The 14,817-nt window shown below is 40.3% G+C and overlaps 1 protein-coding gene across 1 annotated transcript in view; it reads right to left on the reverse strand.

Annotated features, from left to right (window-relative positions):
* slc7a5 (solute carrier family 7 member 5) overlaps positions 1–14,817 on the reverse strand; it is a 55,255-nt gene that overhangs the window by 16,569 nt on the left and 23,869 nt on the right. Inside the window, exons 3-4 of the mRNA XM_072279726.1 lie at positions 12,005–12,110; positions 9,876–9,920 (exon numbers count right to left, since the gene is read on the reverse strand). Of these exons, the coding sequence (XP_072135827.1) occupies positions 9,876–9,920; positions 12,005–12,110 (151 nt within the window). The remainder of the gene's footprint in view (positions 1–9,875; positions 9,921–12,004; positions 12,111–14,817) is intronic.

Genomic DNA, 14,817 nt, shown 5'->3' on the forward strand with positions numbered 1-14,817 from the left:
CATTTGCTTCCAGAATTATGGACAGAACTATTGATGATAATTTGAAAACGTTCACCGGTAGGATTTGAGAAGGCAACTATGCACCCACCTTAACCTTTGAAAAGCAAAAGAATTATGGATCATGGGCTGCCCATAGATGGCATTGTACAGTGGCATCTAGACAACATTAACATTAAACATCTGGCTATAAATTAGGGGGCTTAGAAACTATTTGGATCCTGGAAGTTGTCTGAAAATACAATGATGGACACCCCAATGAAGGACCAGCTGCTGTAAAATACGATTATGTGCAAACATCAAGACATGATGCAACATCAGAAACCTTTCCTCTGCTGCATCACCATCTGGTATGGGGGTGGGGGTGGGGGTCGCTACTGCACAGGATCAAAGTAAGCCACAGAGAGCTGGAAACTTAGTCAGCTCCATCAAAGGCACTAGCCTCTTACAGTATCCAAGACATCTTCAATAGCACTGCCTCAAAAAGGTGGCATTTATCACGAAGGAGCCCCATCACCCAGGTTATGTCTTGCTCTCATTGCTACCACCGGGAAGGAGGTACAGAAGCCTGAAGACTCACACGTAACGATTCAGGAGCTACAACTTCCCCTCTGCCATCTGATTTCTAAATGGACATTGAACCCACGAGCACTAGCTCACTCACTACTTTTTAATTCTGTTTCTGCACTACTGTACTGAATTAAATATTTATATACATTTACTGCAATTGTTTTTCCTTCTGTTATTATATATTGCATTGCCCTGCTGCTGCAAGTCACCAAATTACACAACATATGCCAGTGATATTAGTCCTGATTCTGACAACATCATGCAGCAGGTTGCGGAAAAATTAGTGAGTTTCAGGAAGGTAGTAAATCACATAAAAATAATCGGGGGGCGGGGGACAGGTGGAACTGGGAGCTGTAGGCACTGCGTGTTATGCAGTAGGTTGAAAATGAATGCTGGAGATGAGAGGGTTCAAGGATAAGTGGGGGTTGAGATCAGTCAAAAGGCACGTGTTTGAGGGGTTACTGTGGTGGTGAGATTTCTACGTGAACCAGGTTCCCAACATTGGATTATATGGGCTCACTCAGGCAGGCCTCCTTTAAGTTAGGAGACAACACATCTCACAAGTTTTTTGAAGGCCCTATTATCACTCATACTGTCTACAGGCCATGATTCTGCGAACAACATTGATGGCTACAGAAATGTGGAAAAATAGAAACTACTCTGGGCTATTCAGAACTTTGAATCTGTTCGTCAGGTGATGGAATTATGGCTAATATTCCACCTCAATAACACCTACCTGCTCTCTTCTCATATCTTGATTCTTTTGTTCTGGAAATGCAACTATCTCATTCTCATATCTATTCAGTGCCATGATCTCCACTAAACTGAAAGGGAAAGAATTTCACCACTTCACCACGCTGGGTGAAAAAAAATTCTCATCACACGTCACATCCAGCATCCTGAGACTGTGGACCCTGGCTAAAAACACAGGGGAAACATCCTGAAAAGCCCTGACAAAAGTCTGCATGTCTCAATCTTCCTAGAGACTAATGAATACAAGTCCAGTTGATCCAATCTCTCTTCATACAATAGTCCCGCCACCCTAGGAATCAGTTTTATAAACCTTCTGTGGTAGGGATGCCTGTTATTGGGTAAGATGACCAAAACTGCACACAATATTTCAGGTGTGATCTCACAAAGGTCCTATATAATTGTAGTGAGACATCCTAACTCCTGTATACAAAACCTCTTGCAATGAAGATCAACATAGAATGCCTTTTTAACTCTTTGTTCTCCAGTATGTTTGCTTACAGTGACTGGTGTAGAAGGTCACACACATCTCTTTGGAGATCAAGATTTCTCAATTTATCACTGTTTAGATGGTCACCTATGTGCATACTGGGCACCTCTATGAATGACTGCATCGTGTGTGGAGGACCTGAAATGAACATCACAAATGATAATGGCATTGTCAACAGTTGCTTTGACGCTGCAGAAATTCTGTCTCATGGTACACATAAACATTGCCAAACACACTGAGTTTCTTTACTTTTGAGAATGTGGTTGAAAGGAATCTGGTTAGTCAAATCCGAATTAAAGAAGTGAAGATATCTGAGAGGATTAAATGAGGGAAAAAAGTTTTTAAAATGAGGGCACAGATTTAAAAACCCAGATACTTGTTTAACTGGGAGCCAGGAGGCACAAGATTTTTACATTAGAGCTGGTATAAGTTATGACATGAATAGTAGTGCTGTGCCAGAATGCACTGGAAAGTCAGGCTTCTGCTGTAACAAAGATAAGGAAGAGCATTATACTGTAATTTTGAGGAAATTACAAGTAGGCTAGACAAGGGAGATGCAGTGGATGTTGTGTATTTGGATTTTCAGAAGGCCTTTGACAAGGTGCCGTCCATGAGGCTGCTTAACAAGATAAGAGCTCATGGAATTACAGGAAAGTTACATACATGGATAGGGCTTTGGCTTATTGGCAGGAAACGGAGAGTGGGAATAAAGGAATCCTATTCTGGTTGGCTGCCGGTTACCAGTGGTGTTCCACAGGAGTCCGTGTTGGGGCCGCTTCTTTTTACGTTGTACATCAACGACTTGGATTATGGAATAGATGGCCTTGTGGCTAAGTGTGCTGATGATATAAAGATAGGTGGAAGGGCCGGTAGTGCTGAGGAAACAGAGAGTCTGCAGAGAGACTTGGATAGATTGGGAGAATGGGCAAAGAAGTGGCAAATGAAGTACAATGTTGGAAAGTGTATGGTTATGCACTTTGGTAGAAGAAATAAACAGGCAGACTATTATTTAAATGGGGAGAGAATTCAAAGTTCTGAGGTACAATGGGACTTGGGAGTCCTCGTACAGGATACCCTTAAGGTTAACCTCCAGGTTGAGTCGGTAGTGAAGAAGGCGAATGCAATGTTGGCATTCACTTCTAGAGGAATAGAGTATAGGAGCAGGGATGTGATGTTGAGGCTCTATAAGACGCTGGTGAGACCTCACTTGTAGTACTGTGGGCAGTTTTGGTCTCCTTATTTAAGAAAGGATGTGCTGACATTGGAGAGGGTTCAGAGAAGATTCACTAAAATGATTCCAGGAATGAGAGGGTTAACATATGAGGAACATTTGACCGCTCTTGGACTGTACTCCTTGGAGTTTAGAAGAATGAGGGGGGACGTCATAGAAACATTTCAAATGTTGAAAGGCATGGACAGAGTGGATGTGGCAAAGTTGTTTCCCATGGTGGGGGAGTCTAGTACGAGAAGGCATGACTTAAGGATTGAAGGGTGCCCATTCAGAACAGAGATGCAAAGAAATTTTTTTAGCCAGAGGGTGGTGAATCTGTGGAATTTGTTGCCACAGGCGGCAGTGGAGGGCAAGTCATTGGGTGTATTTAAGGCAGAGATTGATAGGTATCTGAGTAGCCAGGGCATCAAAGGTTATGGTGAGAAGGCAGGGGAGTGGGACTAAATGGGAGAATGGGTGAGCTCATGATAAAATGGCGGAGCAGACTCGATGGGCCGAATGGCCAACTTCTGCTCCTTTGTCTTATGGTCTTATGATAGCTTGATAAAGTATTCAGTCCCAAACCTTTGTTCACATAAACCAGTATTACAACCAGGGTTTTTGATCTAACTAAGAATTTTTCTTTGTGAATCACATGCTCCTTTTTCACAGTGGAGTCCAAAAAAACAGGCAAAATTGTAAAGAATGGAAAACTAAAAATTCAGAAACTGAAATGCCCGCAGTTCAAAAGTATTCATCACTCCTTTGCTCAGTACTTAGTCAAAACACCTCTCTCAGCTATTACAGCCAGTAGTCTTTTTGTAAGTCTCTGTTAGCTTTGCACAATGTGATGGAGCAATATTTGCCTATTCCTCCTTGCAAGGCTGCTCAAGCTGAACTAGGTTAGTTGGTGGACAGCAATCTTGAGGTCTTGCCAGAGATGTTCAATCAGGATTCTGACAGGGCCACTCAAGGACATCAATTTTCTTAATTTAAAACCACTACATGTTGTTCTGGCAGTGTGCTTTGGCTCATTGTCCTGCTCAAAGACAGACTTCCTCCCCTGGAAGAGGCTAGCAGGTTTTTATCCAGGATCTCTCTGTATTTAGCAGCATTCATCCTCCCGTCAATCCTGACCAGATTTACAGTCCCTGCTGCTGAAAATCATCCCCATAATATGATGCTACCTCCATCATACTTGGGTGTTACTTGGCTGATGCAGAATATTAGATTTACTCCACCCATACTGCTTACTGTTGAGGCCAAAAGGTCCACCTTAATTTCTTCTGACCACAAGATCTTCTACATCTTTACAGTATCTTCTAAGTGATGCTTTGCAAAGTTTTTACAGGCAAGGGTGTGTTTTTTTTTAAAGCCAGAGCTTCTTCCTTGCCACTCTTCCATAAATAACCCTTTTGTGTAAGGCCTTAGAGATTGTGGAGACATGATCTTCACCTCCAGTTGCAGCCACAGACTCCTGCAGCTCACTCAGAGTGACTGTTGACTGCACTGAGCTCTGTGGTATGCTCAGTGTCTTTGAGATGGTATTATACCCTTCCCCAGATTTGTCCTTCTCTATCATAATTTCCTTGACTTGTCTTGAACGCTCGTCTTCATTTTAGTTTAGTCTGTTGAAAATTTACCATACTGTTGGACCTTATATCGAGAAAGGGTATTTACAGTATTCTTATGAATTCAATGAAAACAGGTGATCCTCTAATTTTCTACATCAATAAATTGGGTAAATTGGTAGGTAATATATTGTTACGTACTTAGTGTAGTTATTACAAAGGGGATGAATATTTTCTCAGCTTCATAATTCTGGTTTTTATTTTTTATTCAATTGTTGACAGGTTTTGGAATTTTTCTTTTGATTTGACATGATTTCTTACTTCAGTGGCTGGTAAGTTGATGGAGAAGATCCTGAGAGGTAGGATTTATGAACGTTTGGAGAGGCATAATATGATTAGGTCGTGCCTTATGAGCCAGATTGAATTTTTTGAGGATGTGACTAAACACACCGATGAAGGTAGAGCAGTAGATGTAGTGTATATAGATTTCAGCAAGGCATTTGACAAAGTACCCTATGCAAGGCTTATTGAGAAAGTAAGGAGGCATGGGATTCAAGGGGACCTTGCTTTGTGGATCCAGAACTGGCTTGCCCACAGAAGGCAAAGAGTGGTTACAGACGGGTCATATTCTGCATGGAGGTTGGTGACCAATGGTGTGCCTCACGGATCTGTTCTGGAACCCCTTCTCTCTGTGAATTTTATAAATAACCTAGATGAGGAAGTGGAGGGATGGGTTAGTAAATTTGTTGATGACACAATGGTTGGGGGTGTTGTGGATAGTGTGGAGGGCTGTCAGAGGTTACAGTGGGATATTGATATAATGCAAAACTAGGCAGAGAAATGGCAGACAGAGTTCAACCCAGATAAGTGTGAGGTGGTTCATTTTGGTAGGTCAAATATAATGGCAGAATACAGTATTAATGGTAAGACTCTAGGCAGTGTGGAGGATCAGAGGGATCTTGGGGTCCGAGTCCACAGGATACTCAAAGCTGCCGTGCAGGTTGACTGTGTGGTTAAGATGGCATACGGTGTATTGGACTTCATCAACCATGTGATTGAGTTCAAGAGCAGAGAGGTAATGTTGCAGCTATATAGGACCCTGGTCAGACCCCACTTGAAGTACTGTGCTCAGTTCTGGTCACCTCACTACAGGAAGGATGTGGAAATTATAGAAAGTGTGCAGAGGAGATTTACAAGGATGTTGCCTGGATTGGGGCCCGTGGCTTATGAGAATAGGTTGAGTGAACTTGGCCTTTTCTCCTTGGAGCGACGGAGGAGGAGAGGTGACCTGATAGAGGTGTACAAGATGATGAGAGGCATTGATCGTGTGGATAGTCAGAGGCTTTTTCCCAGGGCTGAAATGGCTAACATGAGAGTGCAGAGCTTTAGGGAGCTTGAAAGTAGGTACAGAGGAGATATCAGGGCAAGTTTTTTTTATGCAGAGAGTGGTGAATGCGTGGAATGGGCTGCCGGCAACGGTGATGGAGGCGGAGACAATAGGGTCTTTTAAGAGACTCCTGGACAGGTACATGGAGCTTAAGAAAAATAGAGGGCTATGGGTAACCCTAGGTAATTTCTAAAGTAAGTACATGTTTGGCACAGCATTGTGGGCTGAAGGGCCTGTATTGTGCTGTAAGTTTTCTATGTTTCTATGATACACAATGTTTTGTAGATTAGCTCAAAAAATGAGTCAGTAAACTGTGAAAATAGTTGTGGGCATTGGTCCCTCCAAAGTGTGTGTGTGTGAGTACACATCTTTTGCTACCAACGCACAAAGGAATTTCAACTGCATACAAAATGCCGTCACCCTTAACACATTAGCAGATTAAATAAATTTCACAATCATATACAATCACATTTCCTTTTCTGGTTTCTGTTGTGGACGGTGACAACACAATAATTTGTCTGCAGAGTTTAGGATTGGCTAATTCATACTATTTTTATTGAAGAAGTTATTTAGTGCATACATGTTGTCACTTGTCAAAATAACTGCATAGCACAAGATTTTTGTGCACACTAGTCATTACAAGTTAAAGGGAACAAAGCTTGTGGGGATGGAATACTTCTTCCAGGGCACGGTATTTACTGGAAAGACGAGAGATGTGGAATTGATCAATGTTTTGGAAGAAAAATATGATCTTGGTAAAGGAGCAAATATGGAGTTCAGAGCTGATCACAATCTGTCAAGTGAACAAAATCTGTCTGTCTCAGGAATGACCCAATTATTGGCAAATATATACTCATCCATTCAGGAACTAAATAGGTGGAATTGATTACTTTCTCAACGCCAAAAAGAGAAGCAATGGAACAGGGATTGATGCATTCATTTATCAATAAACCATCAATTTGTAGGACTTATCACTCTGGGTCTCCGACCAAAAAAAATGTGCTTTCTCATGTGACGATGTTCTTTTCCTTCCTCGCTATTTTGAATGTGCATGTACGGTTTTGCACCTTGGTGCGGAGGAACGCTGTCTCGTTCGGCTGTCTCCATGTATGCTTTGAATGACCATTAAATCTGATCTGATTTGAACTATCATGGACAGATGAGTACATTTGAATAATCCTAATGGATTGTTGGGAATCAATAAACATTCAAATGGAGGGAACTTGAAACAAAAACAGAAAACAATGCAAGTTGGACAGCACCTGTGGTAAAAGAAGCAGCATTAGCATTTCTGGTCGAAGACCCTTCACTCAGAACCCAGTCTCTGGAGCACTGAAAAATTTAGGAGTCTATAAACCTTCCCCATAGCACAACAGCACTACATGGAGAGTTTAATCAAAAACAAAATCCCATGGATCTTGCACAGATGGTTTTGGATTCTCAGTGCAAATGAAACACTAAAACAGGGAAGCAACTGGTTATGTAGTGGCACCAAACTCCACACAACACTGTTTCTGACATGGCTGCAAACAGCATGGGGCGTGTCTGCAGGAGCAGATCTTCACAAAAATGATTAGGCATAGCAAACTTTTCTTGGGCAACTTAGAAGGAACTACATACAATGCTCAATAGATGCATTTATCTGGTGTGAGGCCCCAGTGAGTTTTTCATGCAACCCCCTCACTCCACCATCTCTTCCTGCACACCTAATCCTCTTCCTTGGACCTCTTATCACCAGACCTTGCCCTCAATATCATGGCAGAGCTACTGTGATTATGAATTATTATGATGTACTTAATGTATAATAAGTTTTGTTCTCGTACATTAATGTGTATGAGAAACACTGCTGCAGGGACCCACGCAGGTTTACACGAATTGGCACTCAATGTATCAACAGTTTAATTTGCTTTTCTAAGACAAAACACTTCTAGGTTAAGGAACCTGCTTTCGCATTTGACTGAACCTAATTCACTTTGCAGGAATTGGAGAGAGTTAGAGGAAACTGGCTTTGTGTCCTGCCCAACTTTACTTTGCATTTAGTATTGGGATGCAAATCCAGCATTCCACCAGAGAACTCAGCCCAGAATGTTAAGTTTGTTTCTCTTTGCAATTATGCTGCCTGAGTAGCTGAGTGTTTACAGCATTTTCTGTCTTTGCTTCAGATTTCCAGCACCTTCCACCCAAACTGTATTAAATTACTGAAAATAATAATAAGCAAAGAATGTGTCTCCAAACTCAGGTCAGGAATTTAAATGTGTCAAAATCAATTTACAGGTGTGCGCTGCTTAACGTCCATTCGGACAACGTCCAATCGTATATACGTCCGTAGTCCCGATCGGAGAACGTGACGCAGCGGATGTAACCAAGCTCGTGTATTGTGCGTCTCTAGAGTGTAGTAGCGTTATCTCTGTTTAATTTTCTTTCGAAAATATTACCGTAAGGTGCACCATGGCTTCCAAACGCAGGTTATTTGACCTGAAACTCTTCCAGTGGAACACTATGAGGAAGTTGAGAACACTGATGTGGATGATCCTGATCATCTTTGATAAATTGTTTGTGATATAGGCTAAGAAAGTGCTTACATAAAAGTCTAAAAAGTGAAAAAAATTAAAATGAAATAAAAAAATTATAGTGTACGTGTGTATTATAGTGTACAGTATACAGTTTTAGTGTAAGTTCTTGGCTATTTAGTCAATACAGGTACACTACAGTACTCCAGATAGGTTTGCTACGTATATAATATGGTGTTCGCAAAACGTCCAAATCACATTACGTCCGATTTCACTGAAGGTATTGTGGACGTTACGCGATGCATACCTGCATTAAACTCGAACATGTTGTGAGAAGCTAATCTTTTCGGATTATTAAACTAAGTGCAAGAAATGAGCAGCTGACTCATTCAGTTTCATCTACCTGTTTAGAACTTCGTTGAAAAACGAAGCAAAATTAGGCAAATTGGTCTTTCAAGGAATTTTATAAGTTTAACAGAAGTTGTGTCTAAAACCTCGTTCTGTCAATTCAATCTGTTCAAGAGCAAAGTGCAGTTACATTCAACCTAGTTTACAAACCGAAAGCACTAATGTTTTGGTCAATATAAAGATAGACATAATCACACCTAAAAGATGCTGACACCCACAGAATCCTCTTATTATATTAATGACTTTATATTTCCTTACAACATAGATGGCCAATTTGTCTGTTGTTCTGATACTAACTTTCAGAGCATTCCTTATCAATATCATTCCCTGGAAAACAGAATATCTATGGAAACCCACAGTGTCACAGGAACAAGGATAGCATCTGTGGTCCGGATTGCAACCTAGTTGCATGAGGTGTGCAGGAAATAACACTAACTGCTCCGCTGCCGTGGCCAACACTGAAGAAATTGGGGTTAATCTACGGTTCACTGGACTGCTCAGTGAAAGTTGCATTATACCACAACAAGAATTGTTTCACAGCTTCAAAATGCTTTTACTTACCAGTATCAACCACAGTGTAAAGCTAAGATCAGCTATGTAATCTGAGCATAGGACTAATTATCTCCAAGATTCAAGTAGATTTATTATGAAAGAATGCATAAATTATACAACCTTGAGATTTGCTTGCTCACAGGAAGCCACAAATCACAAAACCCGAAAGAGCCCAATTAAAAAAAAAGAATAAAATTAAAAGAGCAACACTCTATGCGCAAGCGGTCTCTCTCCACTAAAGATTTTACTCTGCCCTTCGGTCTTTAATCAGACCGAGAAGCAAGGCTCAGATGCAGATGTGCACAGCTGCCTCTCAGATGCCTTATATATTGTACATTTCGCATGCACAGGGTGGTAATCAAAAGCTTAACCACAGGTCTAATCCAAGCAGAGTAAGCATGACTTTCAGAACAAACATGTCTATACTCACTTAAATGGCTCAATCATTTCTTCTGTAACAAAATTCAAGTAATTCCTACAATCAACAGAGAAATTCCATTAACATATACCACATACATTTTTGCAAAAATAACAACAAAATTGAAACCACAATCATATAGACCTAATAAATTTGTACTTCCAAGATTTCCTCATTACCTCCAGTTATGACATCTAAAAGGGGAGCAATGTTGTGAGAAACAGTTACTCTCTAAATCTGGAGAGCCAGTTGGAATTAAAGTGCAGAACTTTAACCTGGCACAAGGAATGTACTTGATAACTTGGTGGGAATGAGGTAAAAGAGTTTAAATTCAGCAAAAAAAGAGCCTATTGTGAAATCAGCTACAAAATCCCAATTGCCAACGTTTCGCCAGTACTATTACCTGGAATCAGTACTGGGACCCTTGCTGTTATATGCTTTAAAATGTTAAATATCAATGGCGGAAATACTATTAACACATTTTCAGAGGCGCAAAGAATTATAGATTGTTGATTGCGAGGAAGATAGTGATAGGCCACAGGATGATATTGATCGGTTGGTAAATGGGCAGAGCAATGGCAGGTAGAATTTAATCCTGATGCACTTAGGGAGGATTATTAAGAGTAGGACATAACAATAAATGGTAAGGCCTTAGGACGATTGAGAAAAAGAGATATGTTGGGTGCCCATGTCCATGAACCCCTGAAGGTGTCAGCACAGACAGATACGGTGTGAAGATGACAAATGGGCTCTCGCCTTTATTAGCCAAGACAGAACAAAAGAGCTGTAATGTTATTGTATAACTTTATAAAACAGTGGTTATATCAAAGCAAGTGTACTGTGCAGAAGTCTTAGATATATGTGATGATAAACCTGATTCTGTTATGGCTCTCTATTGTGGACTGAGACTGGTAAGGGGACAGGGAGAGGGGAATCATGATTGGGAAAAGGGGAAGGGAGAGGGGACAGAGCAGGAAGCACTAGTGAGACATTCTGAGATTATCAATAAACCAATTGTTTAGAATCAAATGACTTTGCCTGTGGTCTCAGGGCTGGGTGTGTCCACACCGGTGCCATCCCCGTACCCCTGGCACTCCTCCTCTGCCACCTGCCCCATGTCCCTCCTGCAGCACGGCACCCTCACCATTCCCAATAATATATATATATCTCAGACTTTTGCACAGTACTGTACTCCCGACAATAGGAAGAACACCACATTGGTAAGGTTGCAGAGAAGATTCATCAGGATATTGACTGGGATGGAGTGCCTCAGTTATCAGGATAGACTTGATCGGCTGGGTTTACTTTCTTTAGAGAGGGTATACAAAGTTATGAATGGCAGATAAGGTAATTAGTAGGAATCTTTTCTCTCACAGAGGTATTGAAAATTTGAGGGCATAGATTTAAGCTAGGGGGCTGGAGGCTTAGAGGGAATCTGTGGAATTCCCCCCCCCCCCCACACAGACAGCGGTTAGAATTTGGAAAACACTGTCTGTGTGGATGCTGGAGGTAGATAATCTCACATTTAAGAAGCACATACACGAGCACTTGAATAACCAGAGAGAAGACTTTAGACAAAGTGCTGGTAAATGGGATTAGTATCGACAGGTACTTGATGTTTGTTGTGTTTGATCTAGCTTCAAGAATGTGTAATGAATAACCCATGTAAAGACTGCACAATATTTTTATCTTTTTGTCTTGACTTTGTAGAAACCGGCAAACTTTCTTTCAAATCCATCAATACTGACCATTTCAATTGCCTTCCGATTATTTTATTATATAGTATCACAGGTGAAATTGTTTTAACTCTCTAGCTTCCAAATTTTTGCTGCAGCTTCCCTAAATATTTTTTTTCAGTATTCTTGTCAACATGGACCAGATTTGCAGCTTAAAGGCCAGCAATATCAAAATCATCCTCAATAAAATACATTATTCTTTTATGAAGAAAGCAATAAACCTGTTTGCATTATTCTCCTGTACTTTGAGTGAAAGATACATTAGAGGAATACTTTGAAATGTAACATCTATATGCCATTGACAAAATTAACCTGCTATAGGATCAAAATGCATTGTGTTAAACTGACATGTAAATTAACAATAGCTAGTTTCTATAACTGATACAAAACAATAGTGTGCCTCACCAGCCACCATATGCAAAGAGACCACTGTAAACTGCCAGTACTGCTTTTCCCACATCTGTTGTGGTCCCTTCAAATGCTCGTTTAGGTTCCAAATAAGGAGTATCACCTGCACAGGGAAAGAAAAACCAAAATTAATTGTGAACAATTTTTAAAATAAATAAAATTACTTAGAAAATAGCAAAACTCAAAATTTTCCCCCCATGAGAAATTTTAATAATTATCTCTGCTAAAATAAGAGGATGTTGAATTGCCATATTAAGAATTTATCCACCACTGTGCCATAGACAATTTCACAGACTAAGATGGTATTTAAAAAATGCAAAAAGGGCTTGAACAATATTCCTTCAAAGATAATTGCCACAATTCTGCAAATTACAGCTGCTAACTGCTGTACTGTTTGCATGACTCTGCCACGAGAGCTGTGCCCACAATTGATTGCATTGTCACCTGTTGTTGTCAGTATGCATTCCAAAGTGACAAGGCAAAGATTACACAATAGTGCAATCACCCTGTTTTATACTTGTACATACTTCCACCTCCCAGTACGTTTATTACTCAGTGAGTTGGGAAATCAATAAGAGGATATGCTCTTCTCAGCCTGGCACTAAATCTTGTCCACAAGTGTATATTTATGGTTTTACAGTCCCGAAAGCGTAACTGATGACTTTTCCTCTTACTGCCAAGCTACACCTCCTTCCTCACAATGGTACCGAGACTCTGCAGCTGTGAAGACATAATGCTGGGGTAACCAACCTATTTTCCAGGCTTAGGAACAGGTATACCTGAAGGCTGGTTGAGATACGCCTAAATTAATAAAAAGGTTGATAAAGAAAAGAGATATGCTTATGCCCCAGGCTGTTCTCAAGCAATTTTGTTGAGCCATAAAATTGGATCTTAAATTCTTACTTTCTGGGCTTATCTACACCAGGTGAAACTGCAGAATGTAAACATGGAAGATAATTCATTAATGTTTTAAATAGTGGCATGGGAGTGCAGTGGCTAGCACAACGCTTTACAGTACAGGAGACCCGGGTTCAATATACGCCACTGCCTGTAAGGAGTTTGTATGGTCTCCCCGTGACTGCATGGGTTTCCTCCAATGGTCCAAAGATATACCAGTTGGTAGTTTAATTGGTCATTGTAATCTGTGCCATGATTAGGCTCGGGTTAAATCGGGTGGTTGGGGGGTGGTGGCGCTGCTGATTGGCACAGCTCAAATGGCCAGGAGGGGTCTAATTCTCACTCTATGTCAATAAAAAGATAACTAGGTACAGATACTCCATCTGAAAAGAGCCTGCAATCTTACATCCTTGGACACTGGTCATTACTATCACATCATTTCCTTCCATCCATTTTCTGCTCAGCCAGTGTTTCAGCTTTTCCCCCCCATGAAATCTGGAACAGAATGATCTCACACTGCTAGAGCATACCATTTGCTATGCTACATTCAGCATTTCTACAATCAAAGCCCAAACACTAGATAGCCAAATTCCAACCATCCCCAGGTCTTCTGCAATCTCTTGAACCAATCAGTTTTAGCTCCCACCTCCATATGGTCCTGAACTTCAAAAACAACCTTGTAGCATTTTGGCGTTTATACAGTTAAGGGTTTTGTATTTTTAAATGGAGTGATAATAATTAAATGTATACATAGAAGAAAAAACATTGTCCAATTCACTAGAGATAGCTCAGGCATTAAACAAGATAATAGTTCCTTTAACATTTGGAAATGTGAACATCTAGTATACTGATAAGCTCCTGGGGAAATTTCAGGAGTAACTGGCTCATTTCAAACGACATTCAACGAACAATGAAAACAATGTTGAACACCAATCAATCTAAAATACAATTTAACAAATCAATTCACTGCACGATGAGTTTACTGAAACAAGGAACAAGGCGGTCTTGATATGGCATTATTTTTGATAACGTTAGAGGCCAGATCCTGGTAGCCTTGGTCTGCTGCCAGGATTTATGACTTGCAGTGCACGCCTGCTTGAAGAACTACACTCTACCACATGCAGGGTACCCAATGAACAGATCTCCATCTATCCAAAGGGCACGATAACTAGGTCTCAGGCCATGCATTAGCAGGCTGCAACCCAAAATGCTACAATGGCCTTTGATCCATTTAAAATTATCTGAGAGAGATGTTAAAAACTATTCATATTTATACAATGAAAACAATAATTATTTCAAACATTTAAAAGGAAATAGTTACATTTAATTGATAATACCTCAACATGCTAATAAATCATTGTTACATTAAAATAAAACAAAATAATATAGTTAATTGCAATTTTTCCATCTTGGCTTAAAAGATAATCTAAGTAAGGTAACGATTTTTACCCTTTTATTTTAACTAATATTGTTAGTTTATTAATTCTTCCCATCCAGTCAAGTAGAAATTATTAATTTGTCAATTATTATTGATGTGAAAATTCTCTTCAGCAATCAGGAGTTTCGTGTATTATTGCACAATCATCAATCTCCATGTTGTCTCTGTGGCCACATTAACTACGTGTCTGGTATAGGTTAATTTCATGGTGTGATCACAGCATATCGATGGCAGAGATTCAAAAATAGCTATGCAGTTGAATAACAATAGAAAACAGTTCCGGTTCCTCTCAGGGATTGTCAACATTTGTCGTTGGTATACTGCACATGAACGCTGTACACAGTCTCTCTAAACTGTGTTCCTCAGTGGAATTAGGCAAATAACCCTTCCACTATGATCACAGAGAATCTCTTATCACTGTTTCCTATCACCCTTTCTCTCTCAGTATGCTGTCTCCTCCCCCCTGCTGTGTTAC

Source organism: Mobula birostris, chromosome 15, assembly GCF_030028105.1.
Source record: "Mobula birostris isolate sMobBir1 chromosome 15, sMobBir1.hap1, whole genome shotgun sequence".
Lineage (NCBI taxonomy): Eukaryota > Metazoa > Chordata > Chondrichthyes > Myliobatiformes > Myliobatidae > Mobula > Mobula birostris.